This window comes from Eptesicus fuscus, chromosome 1 (assembly GCF_027574615.1).
Source record: "Eptesicus fuscus isolate TK198812 chromosome 1, DD_ASM_mEF_20220401, whole genome shotgun sequence".
NCBI classification, from domain to species: Eukaryota; Metazoa; Chordata; class Mammalia; order Chiroptera; family Vespertilionidae; genus Eptesicus; species Eptesicus fuscus.
In genome coordinates, this window is record NC_072473.1 from 127,762,720 (window position 1) to 127,783,613 (window position 20,894).

The 20,894-nt window shown below is 38.7% G+C and overlaps 1 protein-coding gene across 1 annotated transcript in view; it reads left to right on the top strand.

Moving 5' to 3' along the window:
* Positions 1-20,894, top strand: part of HUWE1 (HECT, UBA and WWE domain containing E3 ubiquitin protein ligase 1) — a 138,630-nt gene that overhangs the window by 75,067 nt on the left and 42,669 nt on the right. The window contains exons 28-44 of the mRNA XM_054713817.1: positions 308-441; positions 1,171-1,265; positions 3,782-3,973; positions 6,384-6,600; positions 6,945-7,067; positions 7,660-7,897; positions 8,285-8,515; positions 10,790-10,912; positions 11,409-11,504; positions 12,112-12,381; positions 13,626-13,778; positions 15,181-15,308; positions 15,483-15,564; positions 16,218-16,394; positions 16,875-17,034; positions 17,696-18,054; positions 20,510-20,705. Of these exons, the coding sequence (XP_054569792.1) occupies positions 308-441; positions 1,171-1,265; positions 3,782-3,973; positions 6,384-6,600; positions 6,945-7,067; positions 7,660-7,897; positions 8,285-8,515; positions 10,790-10,912; positions 11,409-11,504; positions 12,112-12,381; positions 13,626-13,778; positions 15,181-15,308; positions 15,483-15,564; positions 16,218-16,394; positions 16,875-17,034; positions 17,696-18,054; positions 20,510-20,705 (2,974 nt within the window). The remainder of the gene's footprint in view (positions 1-307; positions 442-1,170; positions 1,266-3,781; positions 3,974-6,383; positions 6,601-6,944; positions 7,068-7,659; positions 7,898-8,284; positions 8,516-10,789; positions 10,913-11,408; positions 11,505-12,111; positions 12,382-13,625; positions 13,779-15,180; positions 15,309-15,482; positions 15,565-16,217; positions 16,395-16,874; positions 17,035-17,695; positions 18,055-20,509; positions 20,706-20,894) is intronic.

Here is a 20,894-nt window from a genome sequence, read left to right on the forward strand (position 1 = left end):
AAAGCTGTCAATGAATCTACAAAACTGTTTCTTTGATTTAGAAAAACAAGGTTGCCTATGACTTCTGTCTTTCACTTTACAAAAAGCAATTAGAAGGGATGTTAGAGTCAGATTATAAATATTGTCAAAGAATACCGTATGGAACTGTGATCTTAAATGTGGATACTTTCTTGAAAAAGACAACTGTGAAAATAATACAGAAGGGAAAATAGAATCCTTCATCCTTGTTAAACAGCTGAAAGTTGATTTTGAATATAATTATTCAGAGAGCATTCCAGAGATCATCTTCTTTTTACTTTGGTTGCAGAGTGAAATTCGTTCCATCTCCGTAAACCAGTGGGGTTCTCAGTTGGGTCTGAGCGTGCTGAGCAAGCTGAGCCAGCTATACTGTTCCCTGGTGTGGGAAAGCACTGTCCTCCTCTCCCTGTGTACCCCAAACAGGTAAGGGATTGGTCAACTCTTTAATTTCTTTCCTAACAGAAAAACTAAGCTTAGTGAGCCTAGAGTATTGGTCTTTAGTCAAGGATAGAAGTGTAGAGGAAAGAGTTCCGAGGCTTCCTTGTCTGTCTTAGTCCATTCTGGCTGCTATAACAAAAGACCACAGACTGGGTCCTTATAAACAGCAGAAATGTATTGCTCAGGGTTCTGGAGGCTGGAAGCCAGCATGATTGGGTGAGGATCCCCTTCCAGGACACAGACTTCTTGTTGTAACCTCACATGGCAGAAGGGACTAAGGACACTAGTCCCATTTGTGAAGGTTCCACCCTCATGACTTAAGCACCTCCCAAAGGCCTTTCCTACTAATACCATCACACCGGGCATTAGGATTTCAATATATCAAGTTTGGGGAAGGGCACCAACATTCAATTTGTAACATTGCCCTTCTCGCTTACCAGCCTAGGGACTTGCCTAAAAATCATTTTATGTATCTGATTTATGATGAGTCAACATAGTGGGTGTTTAAAATTTGGCCTGTTGTTAACCAGATTGGAAAAGTTGAGTTGGAAACCTTGTTGAGTGCTACTTCAGGAATTCTATCATTGAGATGTTCTTTTAGGTCAACTTGCCTGCTAGAGGAAGGGATAGTGTCAGCTAAGCAGGTGAGAGAACAAGCACAGCATAAGAGATGAACCATCTAAGTTTTTTGGCTCCCTATTTCTCTTGTTGCAGCCTACCATCTGGGTGTGAATTTGGCCAAGCGGACATGCAGAAGCTGGTTCCAAAGGATGAGAAGGCAGGTACGACCCAGGGCGGAAAAAGAGCAGGTAACTCCAAGAAACTAAAATCTCAGACATTCTTTTAAGTTCTGTCTGTCTTTACAGGTCGGTTGTGAAAGTTTAGTTTAACCTTCTAACATCTCTAATCCTCAATTTTTTCCTTTCATTGATTTTTTAAAATATGTTTTTATTGATTTTTTTTTTTTTAGAGAGAGAGAAAGGGAAAGGGAGAGGGAGAGAGAAATATCTGTCAGCTGCCACCTACATGCCCCCTACTAGGTAGGGACTGAGTGCACAATCCAGGCATGTGACCTGACCGGGAATCCAGCCTGTGACCTTTTGGTTCAAGGGACGATGCTCAACCAACTGAGCCACACCGGTCAGGGCCCTGTCATCGATTTTTAATTATTTTAAAATTTAGCTTTTTATCCATTTTGTATAAAATATATACACACAGTGGTAAAAATTTGAAGGTGTAGTAGAAAGACGAATCACCCATATTTGTACCACACAAAAAACAATATTTTGAAAGTGTCTTTCTAATCTTTTTCCCCTGAGGATATATTTTATTAACATAGTTACAGTTGTCTTAGATACAACATTTTACAGATCTCTTTTCACTTAACATTAAGTGCCATGTAAAGGTACAAAGAATTAATCATTCCCGTTTAAATTCTAATGTACAATTTGAAAAATGAACATCTTTGTATGTAGCGTTATGCAACTCTAAGATTGATTCCTAGAAATTACCCTATCAAAGGGTATAATGGGACTTTAATTTTTGTATATGCTTGTTTTTCAGCTAAATAATTTTTAATTGGCTGTGGAACACTAAAACCACAATGTCCAATATGGTAGCCTCTAACCATGTATGACTGTTGAATACTTTAATGTAGCTAGTACAACTAAAAAACTAAATATTTTTCTTACTTCTTCATTCTCCCCCACCCTCCTTTCTGTCTCTCCCTCTCTCTTTTTCTCTTATTAAGGGGAAGGTGTTATGGGTTGAAATGTGTTCCCCCTTCCACCACCCCCCAACCCCCCACAAGCTCCTCAGAATATGACCTTATTTGGAAATAAGGTTGTTTCAGATATTACAGTTAATTTGAGGTCTTAGGTTGAATGGAGAAAACTGAACTTTTAATTTTTATTAATTTAAATGTAACAGTTGTTACCCTGTTCACTAGTTGGAAGACTTTTAAGTATGTTTGGAACAACTTGGGTATGTAAATCTTTTTTTGTTTCAACTAAATTGTATCAAATATACACACAGATCAATTATTATGAAGTATAAAATAGATACCATTTTAAAATATTTAGTATAGAATGTAGAATCTTGAGAATTTACATTTGATTACATGTTGAAAGAACAATTTATTATTTTGGATTAAAAGTATATTAAAAATTATTCTTGTTTCTTTTTACATTTTAATATGGATAGTAGAAAATTTAAGATATGTATAACTCACTTTGTATTTCTAATAAACAGTGCTAGCTTAGAAAATAGCTTTTATGTTATAGCACAATACAGGTTCCAAATTTCAATAAGCAGAAATGATACACAATTTTCTGACCCTGATGTAACAAACCTAAAATTAACAAAAGCAGCTTTTTTAGAAAGTTTTTTTCTCCTATATTCTGCATCAGGGAGGAAATTCCTTTGATAAACTATCTAAAGATAATTTTATGTATAAAAACGTACCAGATATGCTTTAAAATTTATTGAAATTATTAAAAGTGTAAATAAAGATAGCAGACATAACTTATGAAACAAATAAGGACTGATATGACAGTATGGGAGAGGTTACAGAATTAATAAAATATATACACGCCTCTGACAAGGTTAATTTTGGAGAAAATGAACCAAACCAACAATTAGAATATCAAAATACATCAAATTTAGCTCAAGAAAAAGAACTGAGAACAAAATTAAATTCAATGTCAAAGAATTACCTTCTCTAATCCAGATATATTTTTCCCAGCAGTGTCTTTCAGATATTAAACAAAGATGACTCAGTTTGCACATAGTTTTTCCAGAAAACTTTGCGGGGTGTTTTATAACATTTGCCTAAAGCCAATTCTTACATTTAAGAGCGCGCACACACACACCAAAAAAAAAAAAAAAAAAAAGGCATATCTCACATTTATGTACAAAAATCTTAAGTACTAGGGTTTATATTTCTACAGTGATGTAATCTATGATGTGTGCTTTGAGTTTACTAATAAGCTATAGAATTCTAGCAGGGCATGCTCCTTGACAGTATAAGGGCACCATGCACATTGTAGTCTGCCTAAGTGGTACTCCTGGATCATGGAGTACCTGCAGTCTTCCAAAGTAGCCCTGGATTAACGCTATTCATAAGCTTTCATTGGAAGATGTCCATATTAGCTAAAAAGAGCTCCAAGGAGAGAAGCATATCAGTACAGTTTGGGATTTTTGTTTTGTTTTGTTTTTTTCTTTTCAGATTTAGGAAGATTCTTTTCAGATTTGGGACTCTTCAGAACAAGGAACCAGGTAAATGCTGGTTTAACATGGTCTTAGTGATCTTCTCTTATGTCTATAGATGGGGAGCAGGATGCCGCAGCTGGAAGTATGGATGCTTCTACCCAAGGCTTGTTGGAAGGCATTGGGCTTGATGGTGACACATTGGCTCCTATGGAGACAGACGAACCTACTGCTTCAGACTCTAAGGGCAAATCTAAAATCACACCTGCCATGGCTGCCAGAATTAAGCAAATCAAGCCTTTATTGTCAGGTGAGTGATTCTTTTTTCTACTCCCTTTTCTGGCTTCCAGAGCCTTAACCGGTTCTCAAACAAATTGAGTTGGTATGGCTGTATTTGCCCATTCCCATTAAGGAAATTTTAAACTTTGGTGGCTTGCCTTGGCTGATGTTCCTCAGTGCATTGGCCCAAGCATCAAAGGGTCGCTGGTTCGAACCCTGTCCCTGGTCTGCCCTGGTCAGGGTGCATGTGGGAGGCAACCAATTCATGTCTGTCTCTCACATCAGTGTTTCTCTCTCCCTCTCTGTAAAAATCAATGGAAAAAATATCCTCGGGTGAGGATTACAAAGGAAAAAACTTTGGTGGCTCATTTTTAGGTTTACTTTATTGAGTGTCCACTATGTGATAGGCTCTGTATTTATTGCTAGGGATTCAAAGATAAGAGAATCACTTCCTAAAAACCCTCTACCCTTTCCCTATCTATAGCTCCTTTCCTGCTATTCATTCTTCAACTGCAAATGGCTTCTGCTTCCACCAATTCCACTGAAATGTCTTACCAAGATACCTACAACCTCCTTGATGCATGCTAAGTTTCTTGTATGTGTTTCGGTCTCCTTGTCACTTCTCTGCAGCATGATAGTTGACCTACCACCTCCTTCTTGAAATGCTCTTTTCTCGACTTTTGTGGAATAAAACTCTACTGCTTTCCAATTACCAGTCTTGTTATTCCACTCAGTCTTCTCTTTCTCTGTCCCTTAAACATAGCAAGTGATGTGGTTAATTTATTTGTATTTTAGTAAAGTCACTTTGACAACTCTGGAGATCACATTAACATGACACATGACCACATTAAAGATGTACACTAATCTGTCTCTGCCATTTTTTGCCCTTTAATGTAATATCAATGTTTGGAGGATTGTTTTTTCTGTTCCTCAGTATTTTCCAGTTTCTGCCACCTTAATGTAGAGGAAATTGAAGGTGTTAACTTTAGACTCTAAGGGCAAATCTGGGAATCGAGCTCTGCCCCAAAGCAAGCAGAAAACAGCTTTTGGCGTTTCCATTTGTTATCTTAAAACCCCTTGCACGTTCTGTTCTAATTTGCTTAATTCTACTCCTTTTGTTTTAATTTGAAAACCTACCACTACTAACCCAAATTGAAGGAAAATCGACCTAGAAGATGGCTCATGTTGACCTCCCCTTTCTTTGTTAGATGTCTTGGACTATGTATGCTATGTATGACCTTGGAACATTCTGAGGTTTCTGTGTGGGTCCACCTTACGATTTTGATGTCTATTTTTTTGTGGTTGCTGACCTTGCTGACTACCTTTGAGCCACTTTGGTGTCTGTTCAACTGAAGGCAGTGGTGAAAAAAGCACAAACTTAAGTTTGAGTGCATTAGATTTTCAGAATCTCGGCATATCCAACCTCTAGCCAGGCAATGCAAATATTCAAGTACAGAGAAATATTTTAAGAAAATCAAGTTAACACAAAAATATAATATGCTTAGGCATATCTTCTTTTTTCTATGCATTTCCTTTTATATGTTTATTTGGATTGTACTTTTTTGGTTCAACTGTATATACTTGAAATTCTCAACCTTTTTCATCTCGTGGCACACATAAATTACTAAAATTCTGCAGCACACCCAAAAATATATTTTTTGCCAATCTGACTTAAAAAATTGGTATAATTTTGATTCATTCACACTGATGGCTATTATTGTGTTGGCTGTTGTCACTTTTTTATTTGACAATCTAAGGGAAACGAGGTCAGTGCCCCTGATTCAATAGTCAGGAATTTTATGTTTTAAAAATTCTTGTGACACATGGCATGCTGGTTGAAAATCACTGACATATACCAAAAACATTTCCCAAAAATGAAAATTTAAAATACTTATAATCTACCTAACACCTTAATAGAGCCACTTAAAATTGTTTATGCTTTTCCTAGCTGTCTTTTTCCCTTTGGGGACCATATCTGTAATGTTGTGAAAGGACAATATATAGTATGTATGATGTTCTTTTCTGGTCTGTCATTAACATTTCTGTCATTTTTAAAGTTCTCTGTAGGCATTGCAAGTGACTTCATAACCCAGTAAATGTATTATTTACTTAAGTAGTTCTTATTGCTATGTTACTCTCGGCAAAGGTGGTTTCAATTTATACTTCCTCTAGCAGTCTGAATATTTGTCTTGTTTGACTTTCACATTTGTTCTATATCCAGTGCCAAGACACGTCTCTGTCTCCTGCCTTTAAAAGAGGCATTTATTCCCTATGGAACTTCCCTTTTGGATTATGATGTGTAGAGACAAATCCAGGTGTTTCCTAAGTGTTGGGTGGGAGGAAGTGGTCAGTCATAAAAATGTATCAATGGTAATGTGTCTGTTATAAATGAAACTAACTCTGAGAATACTGTCAGCCTTATTCTAACTTTTGGATTCCAGCCTCTTCCAGATTAGGCCGAGCACTTGCTGAGCTGTTTGGACTCCTTGTTAAGCTTTGTGTGGGGTCTCCTGTCCGCCAGAGAAGGAGCCATCATGCTGCCAGCACCACCACAGCACCGACACCCGCTGCTCGATCAACAGCCTCAGCCCTCACTAAGCTCCTCACAAAAGGCTTATCTTGGCAGCCTCCACCATATACACCGACTCCCCGCTTCAGGTAAGGTTCTGCTTAAGATACAGAATCAAATTGACTTTTGGTGGTCTCTTACTCTAGCTGTTATGCAAATACAGTTTAGGGAACCTGTTTTGGTTCTGCTTAGTCTAGAATACAGAGATTTTTAAAGCATTTATAATCAAACTGCATTTCAATAACCTTGTCTGTTTAGTAGGGTGGGAGCCTACTTAGAAACTGAAGAAATTTTAATAAGCAGACTAATCACCCCCCCTGCATTTCAGTCAGACCAGTGCAATGTTAAATTTTACTCTTGGCTTCTACATGAATTTCCCATTGCGTTAGTGTCTGCCTCAGAGAATGTTAAATATGTTTTTTCCCTCTTTTAGGCTCACATTCTTCATCTGTTCAGTTGGTTTTACATCCCCAATGCTGTTTGATGAGAGGAAGTATCCCTACCATCTCATGCTGCAGAAATTTCTCTGCTCTGGAGGCCACAATGCTCTTTTTGAGTAAGGTTCAACTTTCTAAGCCACCTGTCTTGTGACGATGGGATACATAGAGACACCTATTGGTTGTACCCTTTCACATTTTGGGCACTAGCCATTATTCATCTCCATCTTTCTTGGATGTGTGGGATTCAGCCTTTCTGGAGGTGTTTGTAAGGGTCTCTGCTTTTCCTCATTTGGTTTCCAACGTCTGGTACATATTTTTTTTAATAGGCTTTTCCTTTTCTATTGTTTCTCAATATGATTTTTCTGCTTCTCAGTCAAAATTTTAATCTAAGCTTCACTTTTTGTTTGTTTATTTTGGCTTTAAAAACTAATGCTAGAAGTGGTAATCATTTTGCAATATATATGTGTATTAAATCATGACATTGTACACCTTAAATTTACATGTTATATGTTGTTAATATCTCAAAGCTAGAACAGAGACCAAAAAGTTAAATCTAATAAATGTTGGACAGATTAGGAGCAGTGGCTCCAAGGGGAGGGACATGTAGTGCCAATATGAAGACTGGGAACCTATCAGATGTCCTTTTTACCACTACCCCATCTAAAATACTAATGTTCTCTCTCCTTATTTTCTCTTATTTGAATTTAGAACTTTCAATTGGGCTCTGTCCATGGGTGGCAAAGTTCCTGTTGCTGAAGGATTGGAGCATTCAGACTTACCTGATGGCACAGGAGAATTCCTAGATGCTTGGCTTATGTTGGTGGAGAAGATGGTGAATCCTACCACGGTGCTTGAATCTCCACATTCACTGCCTGCCAAATTGCCTGGAAGTGTCCAGAACTTTCCACAATTCAGTGCCCTCCGTTTCCTTGTGGTAACTCAGAAAGTGAGTATTCAGCATTCTAAAACCAAGAGGAATTTCTCATGCTGACTAGGTCACTCCTACTCTGTTTTGTCCTCCTTGATTAAATAACTTGATTATTAGAGAACCATTAGAGTCTGTTCCCAGATAGGGCTGCATTACAGAAGGGAATAGGGATCATTTGAGAATTTTCTGTGGTGTACACATTTGAACCTTAAACTTCAGATTGGTATTTCTAGGTTACATTAAATGCCCCTTCTCTGTGATCGCTTAGGCCCCTTCAGTACTGACCTAGGATTTTGTTGTTGGCATGGACTGATTGTGGGAGGACTTTGGCTTATTCCTCAACAGGGCTTTTTGAATTGAAAAAAAAGAAAAAGATTTTCACACAGCTTTTCCAATTATTTCTAGGCAGCGTTTACTTGCATCAAGAACCTGTGGAACCGGAAACCCCTGAAGGTGTATGGTGGGCGAATGGCGGAGTCCATGCTGGCCATCCTATGTCACATCCTCCGAGGAGAGCCTGTAATTAGAGAGAGACTGAGCAAAGAGAAGGAGGGATCTCGAGGAGAAGAGGATACAGGACAAGAGGAAGGTGGCTCCCGCCGAGATCCTCAAGTCAACCAACAGCAACTACAACAGGTAAATACACTGACCTTATACTCCGGGGCCCAGACTTTGCACCTGATAAAATGCAGTGCTTGTGGGTTTTTCTAAGTTTACATGCCACTAAGTGCCTGGTCCTGTTAGCCAGGATATAGATTTAAATTTGCTCTCTACCTTACTGGTTGTTTGGGTTTTTTCATCTTTAAATAAACATATAAACCACATTTTGAAAATTGTAAGCTAGAAGCAGTAGTGGGGTGGAGGTTGGGGGGAAGCACTTAGGAACTTGACATTTAAATCTCAAAAGAATATTTAGCATAGTCCTCTGAGCATTTGTATATATGTGTTCTCTTTATGTCCAGAGACCTTTGCAATATGACTTCTATATATACGCGCCATGTTGTTTTTATTTTTTTTATTTCTTTATTGATTAAGGTGTTACATTTGTGTTCTTAGTCCCCCATTACCCCCCCATCCCGCCCACTCATGCCCTCACCCCCCTGTTGTCTGTGTCCATTGGTTGGCTTATATGTATGCATACAGGTTCTTTGGTTGATCTCTTCCCCTTACCCCCACCCTCCCCTACCTTCCCTCTGAGGTTTGATGGTCTGATGGATGTTTCTCAGTACATGCCATAATTTTTGTAATAACTAACAAATGCTCACTTTAAGAAAATTTAGGAATACAGCAAAATATTTTAAAAGGGTAGTCATAATGTCACCACACAAGATAATTGTTTTTTTTATCATTTGGTTCTGTGCCTAATTTTTCTTTGTTGTTGAAAGTATTACAAATGTCCCCAATTTTTCCCACATTGCCCCCCTCCACTCAGTTCCCACCCCACCCCACCCCAGGCCCTCACCACACTGTTGTCTGTGTCCATGGATTATGCATATAATTTCTTCAGTTCATTTCTGCCCACCCCATCAACCCCCTTCCCTCTGAGATTCATCAATCTGTGCCATGCTTCCATGCCTCGACTTACTTTGTCAGTCGGTTTATTTTGTTCATTACATTCCACATATGAGTGAGATCATGTGACACTTGTCTTTCTCTGACTGGCTTATTTCACTTAGTGTAATACTCTCCAGGTCCTTCCATGCTGTCTCAAAGGGTAAGAGATCCTTCTTTTTTTTTTTTTTCAGCTGCATAGTGTTCCATTGTGTAAATGTACCAAAGCTTTTTTATCCACTCATCTACTCATGGGCTCTTGGTCTGTTTCCATGTCTTAGCTATTGTAAATCGCACTGCTATGGACATAGGGGTGCATGTATTCTTTCTCACTGGTGTTTCGGGATTCTTAGGATATATTCATAGAAGTGGGATCACTGGGTCAAATGGCAGTTCCATGTTTAATTTTTTGAGGAAACTTCATACTGTTTTCCACCGGCAGTGTACTAGGGTTCCCTTTTCTCCACATCCTCACCAGCACTTGTTGTTTGTTGATTTATTGGTGGTAGCCAGTCTGGCAGGTGTGCGGTGACACCTCATTGTCATTTTAATTTGCATCTCTCTGATAATTAGTGACTTTGAGCACTTTTTCATATGTCTCTTGGCCATCTGTATGTCCTCTTTGGAGAAGTGTTTATTTAGGTCCTTTGCCCATTTTTTTTAATTGGATTGTCTTCCTTTTGTTGAGTTGTATGAGTTCTTTATATATTTTGGAAATTAACCCCTTATCTGATGTATTATTGGCAAATATGTTCTCTCATACAGTGGGTTTCCTTTGCATTTTGAGGATTTTTCTGTTCTCTGCCTGATTTTACGTAGTTGTCATCATATATTACCTAGAATTGTGTTGCTTTCATTAAGAAAATGGTGTGTGTGTGTGTGTTTTTAATGTCTTAGCCATTCTTTTATTGCCGGATGTTAATTTCCTCATTTGATGTTGTAAAGCTGTGGTATATGGTTTCTTTCTGTACATCTCATTGTTATTTCCCAGTGATAGAAAACCTGGTCATTTTTTCGGTCTCTTGTTCTGTTGCTAGTTTGTTTTCCAGAAAGTAGGACCACTTTTTGCTTCTGCTGTTGTCGTTTTTGAATTAGAATAATCCTATTAATGATAATAACCATCTAACCCCATTTTCTTAGGGGAAGGAGTTCAGAATCATCTGCCCCATTGTGTAGCTCTAATGCTCGAAAGCACCCAATAGACAGGTCCATCTGTGTTACCTATCTTAGCTTATAAATGTTCTCAGTTCCCGTGAACTTAGAAAAACTCGTTTACTTCTTGAAAGGGTTTCTTTCTTTTTAAAATGCATTTGGTTTTCTCTTTTACTGTGGTTCTGAGGTCCTACATTCTTTTTGTAGCTCATGGACATGGGCTTCACAAGGGAACATGCCATGGAGGCCTTGTTGAACACCAGCACCATGGAGCAGGCCACAGAGTACCTTCTAACCCACCCTCCCCCAATCATGGGAGGAGTTGTTCGGGTGAGTTGGCTCAGGGGCTCTAATCTTGTAGGACATGGTTTGGCTGCTGATGTGCTTTTCTCCTCTCCTGCTTTCGTCACTGGTCTTCCCTTATATAAACTACTTCTCATTTGCAGACTTCTTCGTGCCAATATTTTCTTTTCCTAATAACTCTTCTAGCTCTAGAACGTAATAAGCAGAAGTTCACTATCTCCCAGGCATGCAAATTACTGGACTTCGTTTGCAGAAGAACTCTTTAATCCTCCACAGTCATAAAGCCATGGAAGAGGCTCTCTTTTCTGAGATGCAGAATAGGTGGCACATTAAAGCTCCTTTCCTGTACTTAATTTCATTGTGATTTTCCCTCTCTGTTCTTACAGCTACCAGGTAAGTCTAGTTCATTTTAACTCTAGAAAGCAGAACTCGGAGCCCCTTCTCTAAAGCTTGAGCACAGATGTCTGGTTCCTTATGAAATGGGGTATATGTAGTTGCTGCATATTCTGTTATTGCTCTGTAGGATCTGAGCATGTCCGAAGAGGATCAGATGATGAGAGCTATTGCCATGTCTCTGGGACAGGATATCCCAATGGATCAAAGGGCAGAGTCACCTGAGGTAACTAGAATACAGGGCATCCAAAGGGGTCTGACACATTAATCCTAGTATTTCTATGAACATTCTGCTACTAGTACAAAGTAATTAGTAGAATTAAAGTCTAAAGAAAGACATGGAAGTATTCCTTTATCCCAACCTTGTCTTCACTGATCTACATTGTATTGACCTAAAGCTTTAAGTGGGGCAGATGAAGCATTTTTCTTCACTATCAAATCAAATCAGAGACCCCAAATGTACTTGGTAGTATCCATTAGGTCAAACTTGGGTGTCTATTTTTAGGTAAAAGTTGGTTGCTTCTGTTTGCTATACTGACAGAGAATGCAGGACAATGTATATAAATGATTTTGTAGGATGTAATGTAGGTTTCTGTGAATAAATTGGCAATGTTTTAGTGGTTGGAAGTGTCCTTCTCTTATGTTTTCCTTGTCTTGCCTTAGCCTTTGTGGCTGCCCTCATACTTGTTGCCCCATACTAATGAACATTTCACTTGCTTGAGGAGAAGGTAGAGGGTATTCATATGATAAGGCAAATACATTCTTAGAGTGTCTTCCCCTCTTTGTTCCTTCAATTCTTCCATATGCCTTCACTCTTCCTTCCCTGCCTCCAGGAAGTTGCTTGCCGGAAAGAGGAGGAGGAAAGGAAAGCTCGGGAAAAGCAGGAAGAGGAAGAGGCTAAATGTCTAGAGAAGTTCCAGGATGCTGATCCATTGGAGCAAGATGAGCTCCACACTTTCACAGACACCATGCTGCCTGGTTGCTTCCACCTTCTTGATGAGCTGCCAGACACAGTGTACCGGGTGTGTGATCTCATTATGACAGCAATAAAACGTAATGGAGCAGACTATCGGGACATGATTCTAAAGCAAGTAGTCAATCAGGTAAGCTCTCAAGGGGCCTAAAGACAGGAATTTACAAGGTGGTTTTCCTGCCGTCTATCAAAACCTGATTTCTTGAAAAGATTATTATTTTTGCAATTTACCCAATGTGGATGTTGTCTTCTCTCTTTGAATACCCTAGATCTAGTAATTAGCTCTTTCTTGAGAGTGTTCCTACAAAAAGTAAATGTAACTACTTCACAAAAATGTCTTTGAAAGGAAAAAACAAAGCTTTCTGTTTCTAGGCATTTCTTTTTAGATTTATCTTAACTGTCCAAAATGTGTCACATTCCTGAGCCAAGTTAGGCCCCCTGAACTAACAGTGAATAAATGTGTTTTTTTTCTCTCCCCTCCTATGCAACAACCACTTCACAAATGAGTCCCCATCCTGATGAACAGTTGTGATCTGGTGTTTGTCTTTTTTGAGCAGTGTTTTTTTTCCTCATTATGCAATTAATATATGCTAATTGTTAGAAGTAGGATACGAAATAAATTCTCTAAGTCCCCACACAAATAGATAACCAGTTTACATTTTGCTTGTATTTTCTTTATTATTTTTGTATTTAAATCATTGCAATTTTGTTTTATATTTTTTAAGTCAAGAAGTAAAGGAAGAAATCAAAAAGTGATGTATGTAATCACAACTTTGGTATATGGAATCATCACAAAAGTAAAAGACAAACCGAATAAACCATTTTTTTCACAAGATGTGACCAGGGTTTAGTTACCTTTAATCTATATCAAGAGCATATAGAAATGATTTTAAGAAAACAACCCTTAATATGAAAGGACAATTTTATAAACTTATTATAAGAAATTTAACATGCAGCCTGGCAGGTTTGCTCAATGGTTGAGCCTCGACCCTGGAACCAGGAGGTCATGGTTGGATTTCTGGTCAGAGCATAAGCCCATGTTGCAGTCTTGATCCCCAGTAGGGGGCATGCAAGAGACAGCCAGTCAGTAATTCTCTCTCATCATTGGTGTTTTTATCTCTGTCTCCCTTTCTATCTCAAAACAGTGGAAAAAATATCCTTAGGTAAGGATTAGCAAGAAAATAATCTTTAGAGATTATCCTGTAGTAGCACACATCTTCTTTTAATACAGATATCTCAATAGTATATACATAATCATTTACCCACCCTCTTTTGGCGAATGTGCTGAGAGTGGAGTGTGAGTACATGGTTGAGAATGTTTTGACAAACCTTATCAAACTCGTATCTACAGTTATCTGACTTGTGCTTTTCTAGGTGTGGGAAGCTGCTGACGTATTGATCAAAGCTGCTCTTCCCCTGACAACAAGCGACACAAAAACTGTGTCAGAATGGATCAGTCAGATGGCTACCCTGCCCCAAGCATCCAATTTGGCTACTAGAATTTTGCTTTTAACCCTTCTTTTTGAGGTAAGATTTTAGATCTGTTGGTCCCTCTGATTCATTCATCAGAGAATTAATTGAACACTATTATTTGAGACATTGAAGAAGGTAGCGAGAAATGTAAGGCATGATCTCTGCCTTTCATGAGCCTGCAGTTTCTTATAGGCTAGAATGCACATAATTAAATACAAAATACAGCATTAGGTACATGAATGACAGTGAGTTCGGGGAGGGCGTATACACCACTTCCGGATAATGCGAGATGGGCTTCTCAGAACAAGTGTTCATTAATTGAATTGAGTCTTAGAGGATTTGGGGGTAGTCATTAAAAGAGGTATTTAGAATTACTATCGTAGTTCTGTTGTGGAATACTTTTGGTCTCTTTGAGGAAACCTCTAAGTGAAAATTGGATAATAGGCATAAGGTAGAATCTGACTCTTCTTTTGTACCTGGTCAGTCAGCAGATTCTTTGAGAGAAAAGAGTAATTTGTCCAGGACATGATCTTATTCCAACCAACATAGGAATTAGTAGGCAATTGATTTTGAACAAATGACTTCATTTGTCATCATTTTTAATAGTAAACCCTGAACTTAATGGAGTAAATACTCTCAAGCAACTTGGGAGAAAAGTTCATTTTATGTGTCAAACTACAGTCTTGGGGCTTTCCCTTGTGGTGGAAGTGATGGTTCTTATTATAGCATTTATAAGTAGGTTGGAAAATACAGAATGCTGGGGATCCCTCATACCATTATAATATAAAGAGAAAATCACAAGTAACAGTCTTATATTTTCTTCTAGTCCTTTTTCTGTGTATTTAAAAAATTGAGATCATATTATTTTAAAAGTTGTATTTTCTCTGTGTATTATATTACGAATATTTCCCCATGTCAGGTATATATTATTCCATCTCTGGACATCCCATTCTTTAAGTAATTGCCTATTGTTGGACATTTAAGTAACTTCCAGTGATTTCCTGTTATAAGTAATAACTTTAGTATAGCCCCTGGGTTGCTGTGTTTAATTTTTCCATCTTCCTTGAAAGATTGTAAAGGTTCTCTGTAAATTGGAAGCTTTTCCACTTCAACATATTTAACACTATATATAACCTAGATGATAATCCTTAATGGTATTAATGATGTCTTCCATATTAAGCACATACTAATGTGCTAAGCACTGTGTTGGGCACTTTGAATATATAGCCTCATTTAATCATCACAATTACCTTGGAGGTAGAGATTATTATTTCCTTTGATCCATGAGGAAACAAAGGCCTAGAGAATGTAAGTAACTTATCTCAGCTCACACAGCTGGTAGGTACATCATGTAGAAGTAGAATTTGAATTCAGCTAATTCTAATAGTGTTCACCCCTTTGATTACTGACTAGAAGTTGGTGTATGTTTTCTTTCTCCCTTTGATTAATTAATCAGGAGTTGAAGCTACCTTGTGCTTGGGTGGTCGAATCTAGTGGCATCCTTAATGTCCTAATCAAACTCTTGGAAGTGGTTCAGCCGTGCCTACAGGCTGCCAAGGAGCAAAAGGAGGTCCAGACCCCAAAGTGAGTTTACCCTATATCTTGGTTTCACTTCTATTTTTCTGGGGCACGTATGGGGCAAATCTTGGGTACCTTTTATGGTTTGAAAATTGTGATGTCCCTGATGAAGTCAAGGTAAGTTTTCCCTTGTGTCTAGGTTTCTGGTTTGCTCAGAATAAACAATTTCTCCTTTTGTAGGTGGATCACCCCAGTGTTGCTCCTGATTGATTTCTATGAAAAGACAGCCATCTCCTCAAAAAGGAGAGCCCAAATGACTAAGGTACATGAGTGTATATCGTTGGCAGAACTGCTTAACTTCTTGAACTTTAAGCAAAGAATAGGCCAGCAGAGAATACAGGAGAGTGGTAAAGAATGTAAAGCTCTCTGATCAAGGAATAAATCTCTTGGGGGATATTGATAGCTAGATTTCTCTCCTGAATGGGTTGTTAGAATTCTTTTTTATGGAGCTAAAGGGCCAAAGAACTTATTCTGGAAATAAATATTTAAGAAGTATGCAGAGGAGGAGTGGCTCTTCTGTTGTATAAAGGACTGAGTGTGCGCAATTTCTCCCAAAGCCAGTGCTCCTTAGCGGAGATTACATATGTCACATCACCTCAGTACCTTCTCAGAGACAGAAATTTTATCCCACTAAATCTAAAATCACTTCCCTTTTATGGAAAACAGTTGGAAACAAAAGGAAAGCAGAGGATCGCAGGACAAGGATATAGAGGATTTTGTGCCTATGGAGAGGCTCAGGAATATGAGAGTTAATGTATAAAAAAAATTCTATCTTAGTTCTCAAAACGTACTAAGTGTTCAGTATATTTGTTTTTCCTGGATTAGCTTTAGCAATGAACACTGATAAAGTTAATATTTTTTTCTAACAACCAACCTTGTAGAAAATACGAAGAAACTTTGTGCTCTTGTATTTAGTACTTACAGTCCAACAACAACAACTGGCGCTGGTTTGATGACCGCTCTGGACGTTGGTGTAGTTATAGTGCAAGCAACAACAGCACTATTGATTCTGCCTGGAAGTCTGGGGAGACAAGTGTTCGCTTCACTGCAGGCCGAAGAAGATACACTGTCCAATTCACTACAATGGTTCAGGTACATGCTCATTCAACGCTGTAAACTTTATTGAGAAGAGGAGAAGGTGCTAGGGTATGCCTTTTGGTTCCCTTTCTCAGTCAGCAGTCCTGACATGTTATAAGGAGCAGTGTTACCATGCCACTACCAAATTGGGTCTAGTTTTCACAGAAGTGGATCTTCCTAAAGTCTTCAGGTAGACCATGAATCTGTGGCAATTAGATACTGTCCCACTTGGAAATCATTTTAATTGTTTAGTCAAGGATTAGGGAGTGGTTACAGATGGTATCTGCTCTATTGGAAAGTTTACAATTCATTATAGGGCCTTGTGTATGCCACTTTCCCTCTGGGAAGCTTGATCTTTTCTCTCTGTAAATAATAGGGATGGTTTAAATTGCCAGGGTTCCTTTCTCTTGTAGCATCTTGCCTGGGAGTTCTAATTACCCCCCTTTCCAGAGTTCCTTTTTTGGTAGAGATATTTTTGTCTGCTTGAATTACTAGGTTAATGAAGAAACAGGGAACCGCCGCCCAGTGATGCTGACTCTCCTGAGGGTACCACGGCTGAATAAAAATTCTAAAAACGGCAATGGGCAGGAACTAGAGAAGACACTGGAAGAAAGCAAAGAAATTGATATCAAGCGTAAAGACAGTAAAACCAATGGTATGGACTCTTAGTTTTGAATTTTTCAAGGAGTGTTTTACATGAAACTCGTGTGCATAAGTTCTAGGCAATTTCATTGTCATTTATTATATGCTAGAGGCCCGGTGCACAAAATTCGTGCACTGGGGGGGGGGGGTTGTCCCTCAGCCCAGCCTGCACCCTCTCCAATCTAGGATCCCTCTCACAATCCAGGACTGCTGGCTCCCAACCACTCGCCTGCCTGCCAGCCTGATCACCCCCTAACCGCTCCCCTGTGAGCCTGATTGACGCCTAACTGCTCCCGTGCCAGCCTGGTTGCCCCCAACTGCCCTCCCCTGCTGGCCTGATCGCCCCTAACTGCCCTCCCCTGCTGCCCTGATCGCCCACAACTACCCTCTCCTGCCAGCCATCTTGTAGCAGCCATCTTTGACCACATGGGGGTGGCCATCTTGTATGAGGGCATGAGGGTCAATTTGCATATTACCTCTTTATTATATAGGATGATGTTGCTTAGTGACTTGATTCACACTCCTTTTTATATGCCTTTTTATCTAGTCTTAGAATTGGTGTTTGGTATATTTCTCTTCATAAGGTGCAAGTACTTGACTGGTTCCTTAGGAAGGATAGGTATGGAAGAAAATGTCAAGTTAAACTGTCTGAACTCTTACTTCCCCATTTGTAGATACTCCATTGGCCCTAGAGAATACAAATAATGAAAAGGAAACAAGCCTCGAAGAAACAAAAATCGGGGAGATCCTGATCCAGGGCCTGACAGAGGATATGGTGACTGTTTTAATCCGGGCCTGCGTGAGCATGCTAGGAGTCCCTGTGGACCCAGACACTTTGCATGCCACCCTTCGCCTCTGCCTGAGGCTCACCCGAGACCACAAATATGCCATGATGTTTGCAGAGCTGAAGAGTACCCGCATGATCTTGAATTTGACCCAGAGCTCAGGCTTCAATGGGTTTACTCCCCTGGTCACCCTTCTCTTAAGACACATTATTGAGGACCCCTGCACCCTCCGTCATACTATGGAAAAGGTGAGTCTTTTAGTGTCAGATGATGGTTTAGCTTTGCATCATACTTTTGTTCTCCTTGGTCTCAGAACAGATAGACTCCGGTTCTTCTTAGGGTCTATAGCTAGATATATAGTCTATATACACTGCCCAGTAAAATTTCCCAGCTGTATGCTTAGGTGCATGCTTGAATATGATAGATGATCCCAGTGAATGACATGAAAAAAGAACTAGAAAATAAAGCTTTTTCTATTCTTAAATTTGCTATAGTATTAGCTCTTACCTAGTAAGTTCTCTCTGGCAATGTAGGTTTCTTGAACCAAAAACTTCATAAGGAATTGGAATACCTTCCACCGAGTTCATGTCTTAAAGATCATCCCCTTGTAGAGAACTTCTCATGTGTTCACAGGTTATAAAAATAGTAAAGTTTTTGGAATGTTTATGATTGTCAGACACTGTGGTAAGCTCTTTACAACTACCCATTGTGCAGACCTAAAAACTGAGGCTTACATGTGTTTTTTAGGAACATACAGAACAATGGAAGACATTACAAAGTAATTAGAAAAAAATAGAAACAATACATCAACATTACTACACAATTGGAGGGGTGGAGGGAAAACATCTTACTAATGAGGCTTTTCCTTATTGGTACTTTTACAAAGTTTTCTTTCCTCCTGCTAATTCATTGTCAACAGTCATCATGTGAATGTTACTAGACTTCACTTCTATTTTCCCCTCTTGGAACATTGTTTCCCACGTGTATAAATAATGTTGCAATATGCAATTTTGTGCATAACTTGGTCACATTTAAGAATATTTTTCCTAGAGATTCCTAGAAATTGAATCAGAAGGTATAAATGTTTTTTAACTCATTTGCCAGAAATCTGGTACTATTTTGTGTGTGTGTGTGTGTGGTGTGTGTGTGTGTGTGTGTGTGTGTATGTGTGTGTGTGTGTATGTGTATGAATGAGCACGAGCACGCGCGCGTGTGTGCATGCATACGTCTGACATTCTTCCAGATAGGTGTTTTTTTTCCCACCCAGCCTGTTTCATTTTACCTAACATGAGCAAAAACAAAAGCAGGAGAGCTGTTAAAGGCAGAATATGTACTGATCCAAGCTCAGGGGACAGCCCAACAAGGAAGAAACAACTATATATAGACAGGATTCTAACATAAAAACAAAATAGTTACAATGTTTAAAGTTTATATAACTTTAAAAATGCTAGGAAAAAATATAGGTTCTTGTTGGATGAGAGAAAACTCGGAGCTTAAAGGACATTGTATTTGGGGGTGTTGGGAGCAAAAGAAGGTCAGTGACAATTTTAACATACCGAGTTGGCAAAATGTAAATGCTTAATAATATCCATTGCAGGTACGGGTGTGGAGAACCAGGCATACTCTTACTTTTGGTAGGAGTGGAAATTGGTGCAGCCACATTGGAGGGCAATTTGGTACTGTCAGTTTAAGATATCCTTTGACCTAGAAATTCTATGGCTAAGAACTTATAACTAAAGTCACGTATGCCAAGGTACATATACAAGAATTTTCACTGTAGAATTGCTTGTAATATCACGAAACTAGAGATCTAATGTCCAGCAGAGGGCTGGATAAATAAATTGTGGCACATTTTTATAGTGAAGTTATACTTTTCTTTATTTAAAAAGTAAGAATTGTTTTATAATTGCAGCCTGACAGACAAGATATAGGGATTAATATGCCAAACTAAAGAGCATGGTCAGTTTGGTAAGAAAACCATTAAGATTCCAAAAGATGTTTATCTTTGTGAACATTGTTCATGAAGGAATAGATAATGGAAAATACAATGGAATTGTTTTCTTTATACTTTCCTCTGTTTTCCATGATTGACGAATCATTTTTTTTAGAAGAACAAAACCATAATAGATATCTAAGCCCTGTGATATCAAAACAAACAATTTGTAAATATAGTTTGATATCTCCTGTGGCTATCATTATCTGAAATGGATGATTGGCTTTGAGGCATACAGAAAATCTTGAATTTTATTCTTATACACTGAGTGGATACCAATATTATATATTTTTAGAGTTTGAACCATTCAGTTTAAAATTAGGACAGCCTTTGGGAAGGCTATGAGCTGGCACTTAAATGTGGGAGCTGTAATTTGGATTAATGATCAGTGGTCTAGATATATTTTCCAGTTTATCTAAAAGATCATATACCATCTGGTCTAATAATTTATAATTTTGGGATATTCTGAATGCTGTTTTTTTTTTTTTGTTGGTTTTTTTTTTTGTTTTTTTTTTGTAAGCCACATTTTTGAATTGGTAAGGGACTTAAAAGACCAAGTTTATCTTTCTCCCAAAAATCTAAATCTTGTCATTCACTGTCTTGAGGCAGAGCTTGGTTAGTATTTTAATCCTTGGAAACTCTTCCTTGAATGCAATTGTATTTTTGGAAAGTGGTCTTTAATCAGCTGTGTTTCTCCCTCTCTTTACTAGGTTGTTCGTTCAGCAGCTACAAGTGGAGCTGGTAGCACTACCTCAGGTGTGGTATCTGGCAGCCTCGGCTCTCGGGAGATCAACTATATCCTTCGTGTCCTTGGGCCGGCTGCATGCCGCAATCCAGACATTTTCACAGAAGTGGCCAACTGCTGTATCCGAATTGCCCTTCCAGCCCCTCGGGGCTCAGGAACTGGTAAGTTTCCCCTTCTCCTGACCTTTTGAGACATTGAGGTCTGTGGCCTAGTATAACTCCAGAAGTTTTCTGCAGAGAGATCTGTAACTTAGAAAGCTTCCTTGGGCAAGCTTTGGGACATTGGCTGATTGATCACGTGAGTCAGTTCAGAGGTACTTCAATAGCTTCTATAGTCCTTGCCCTGTGTTA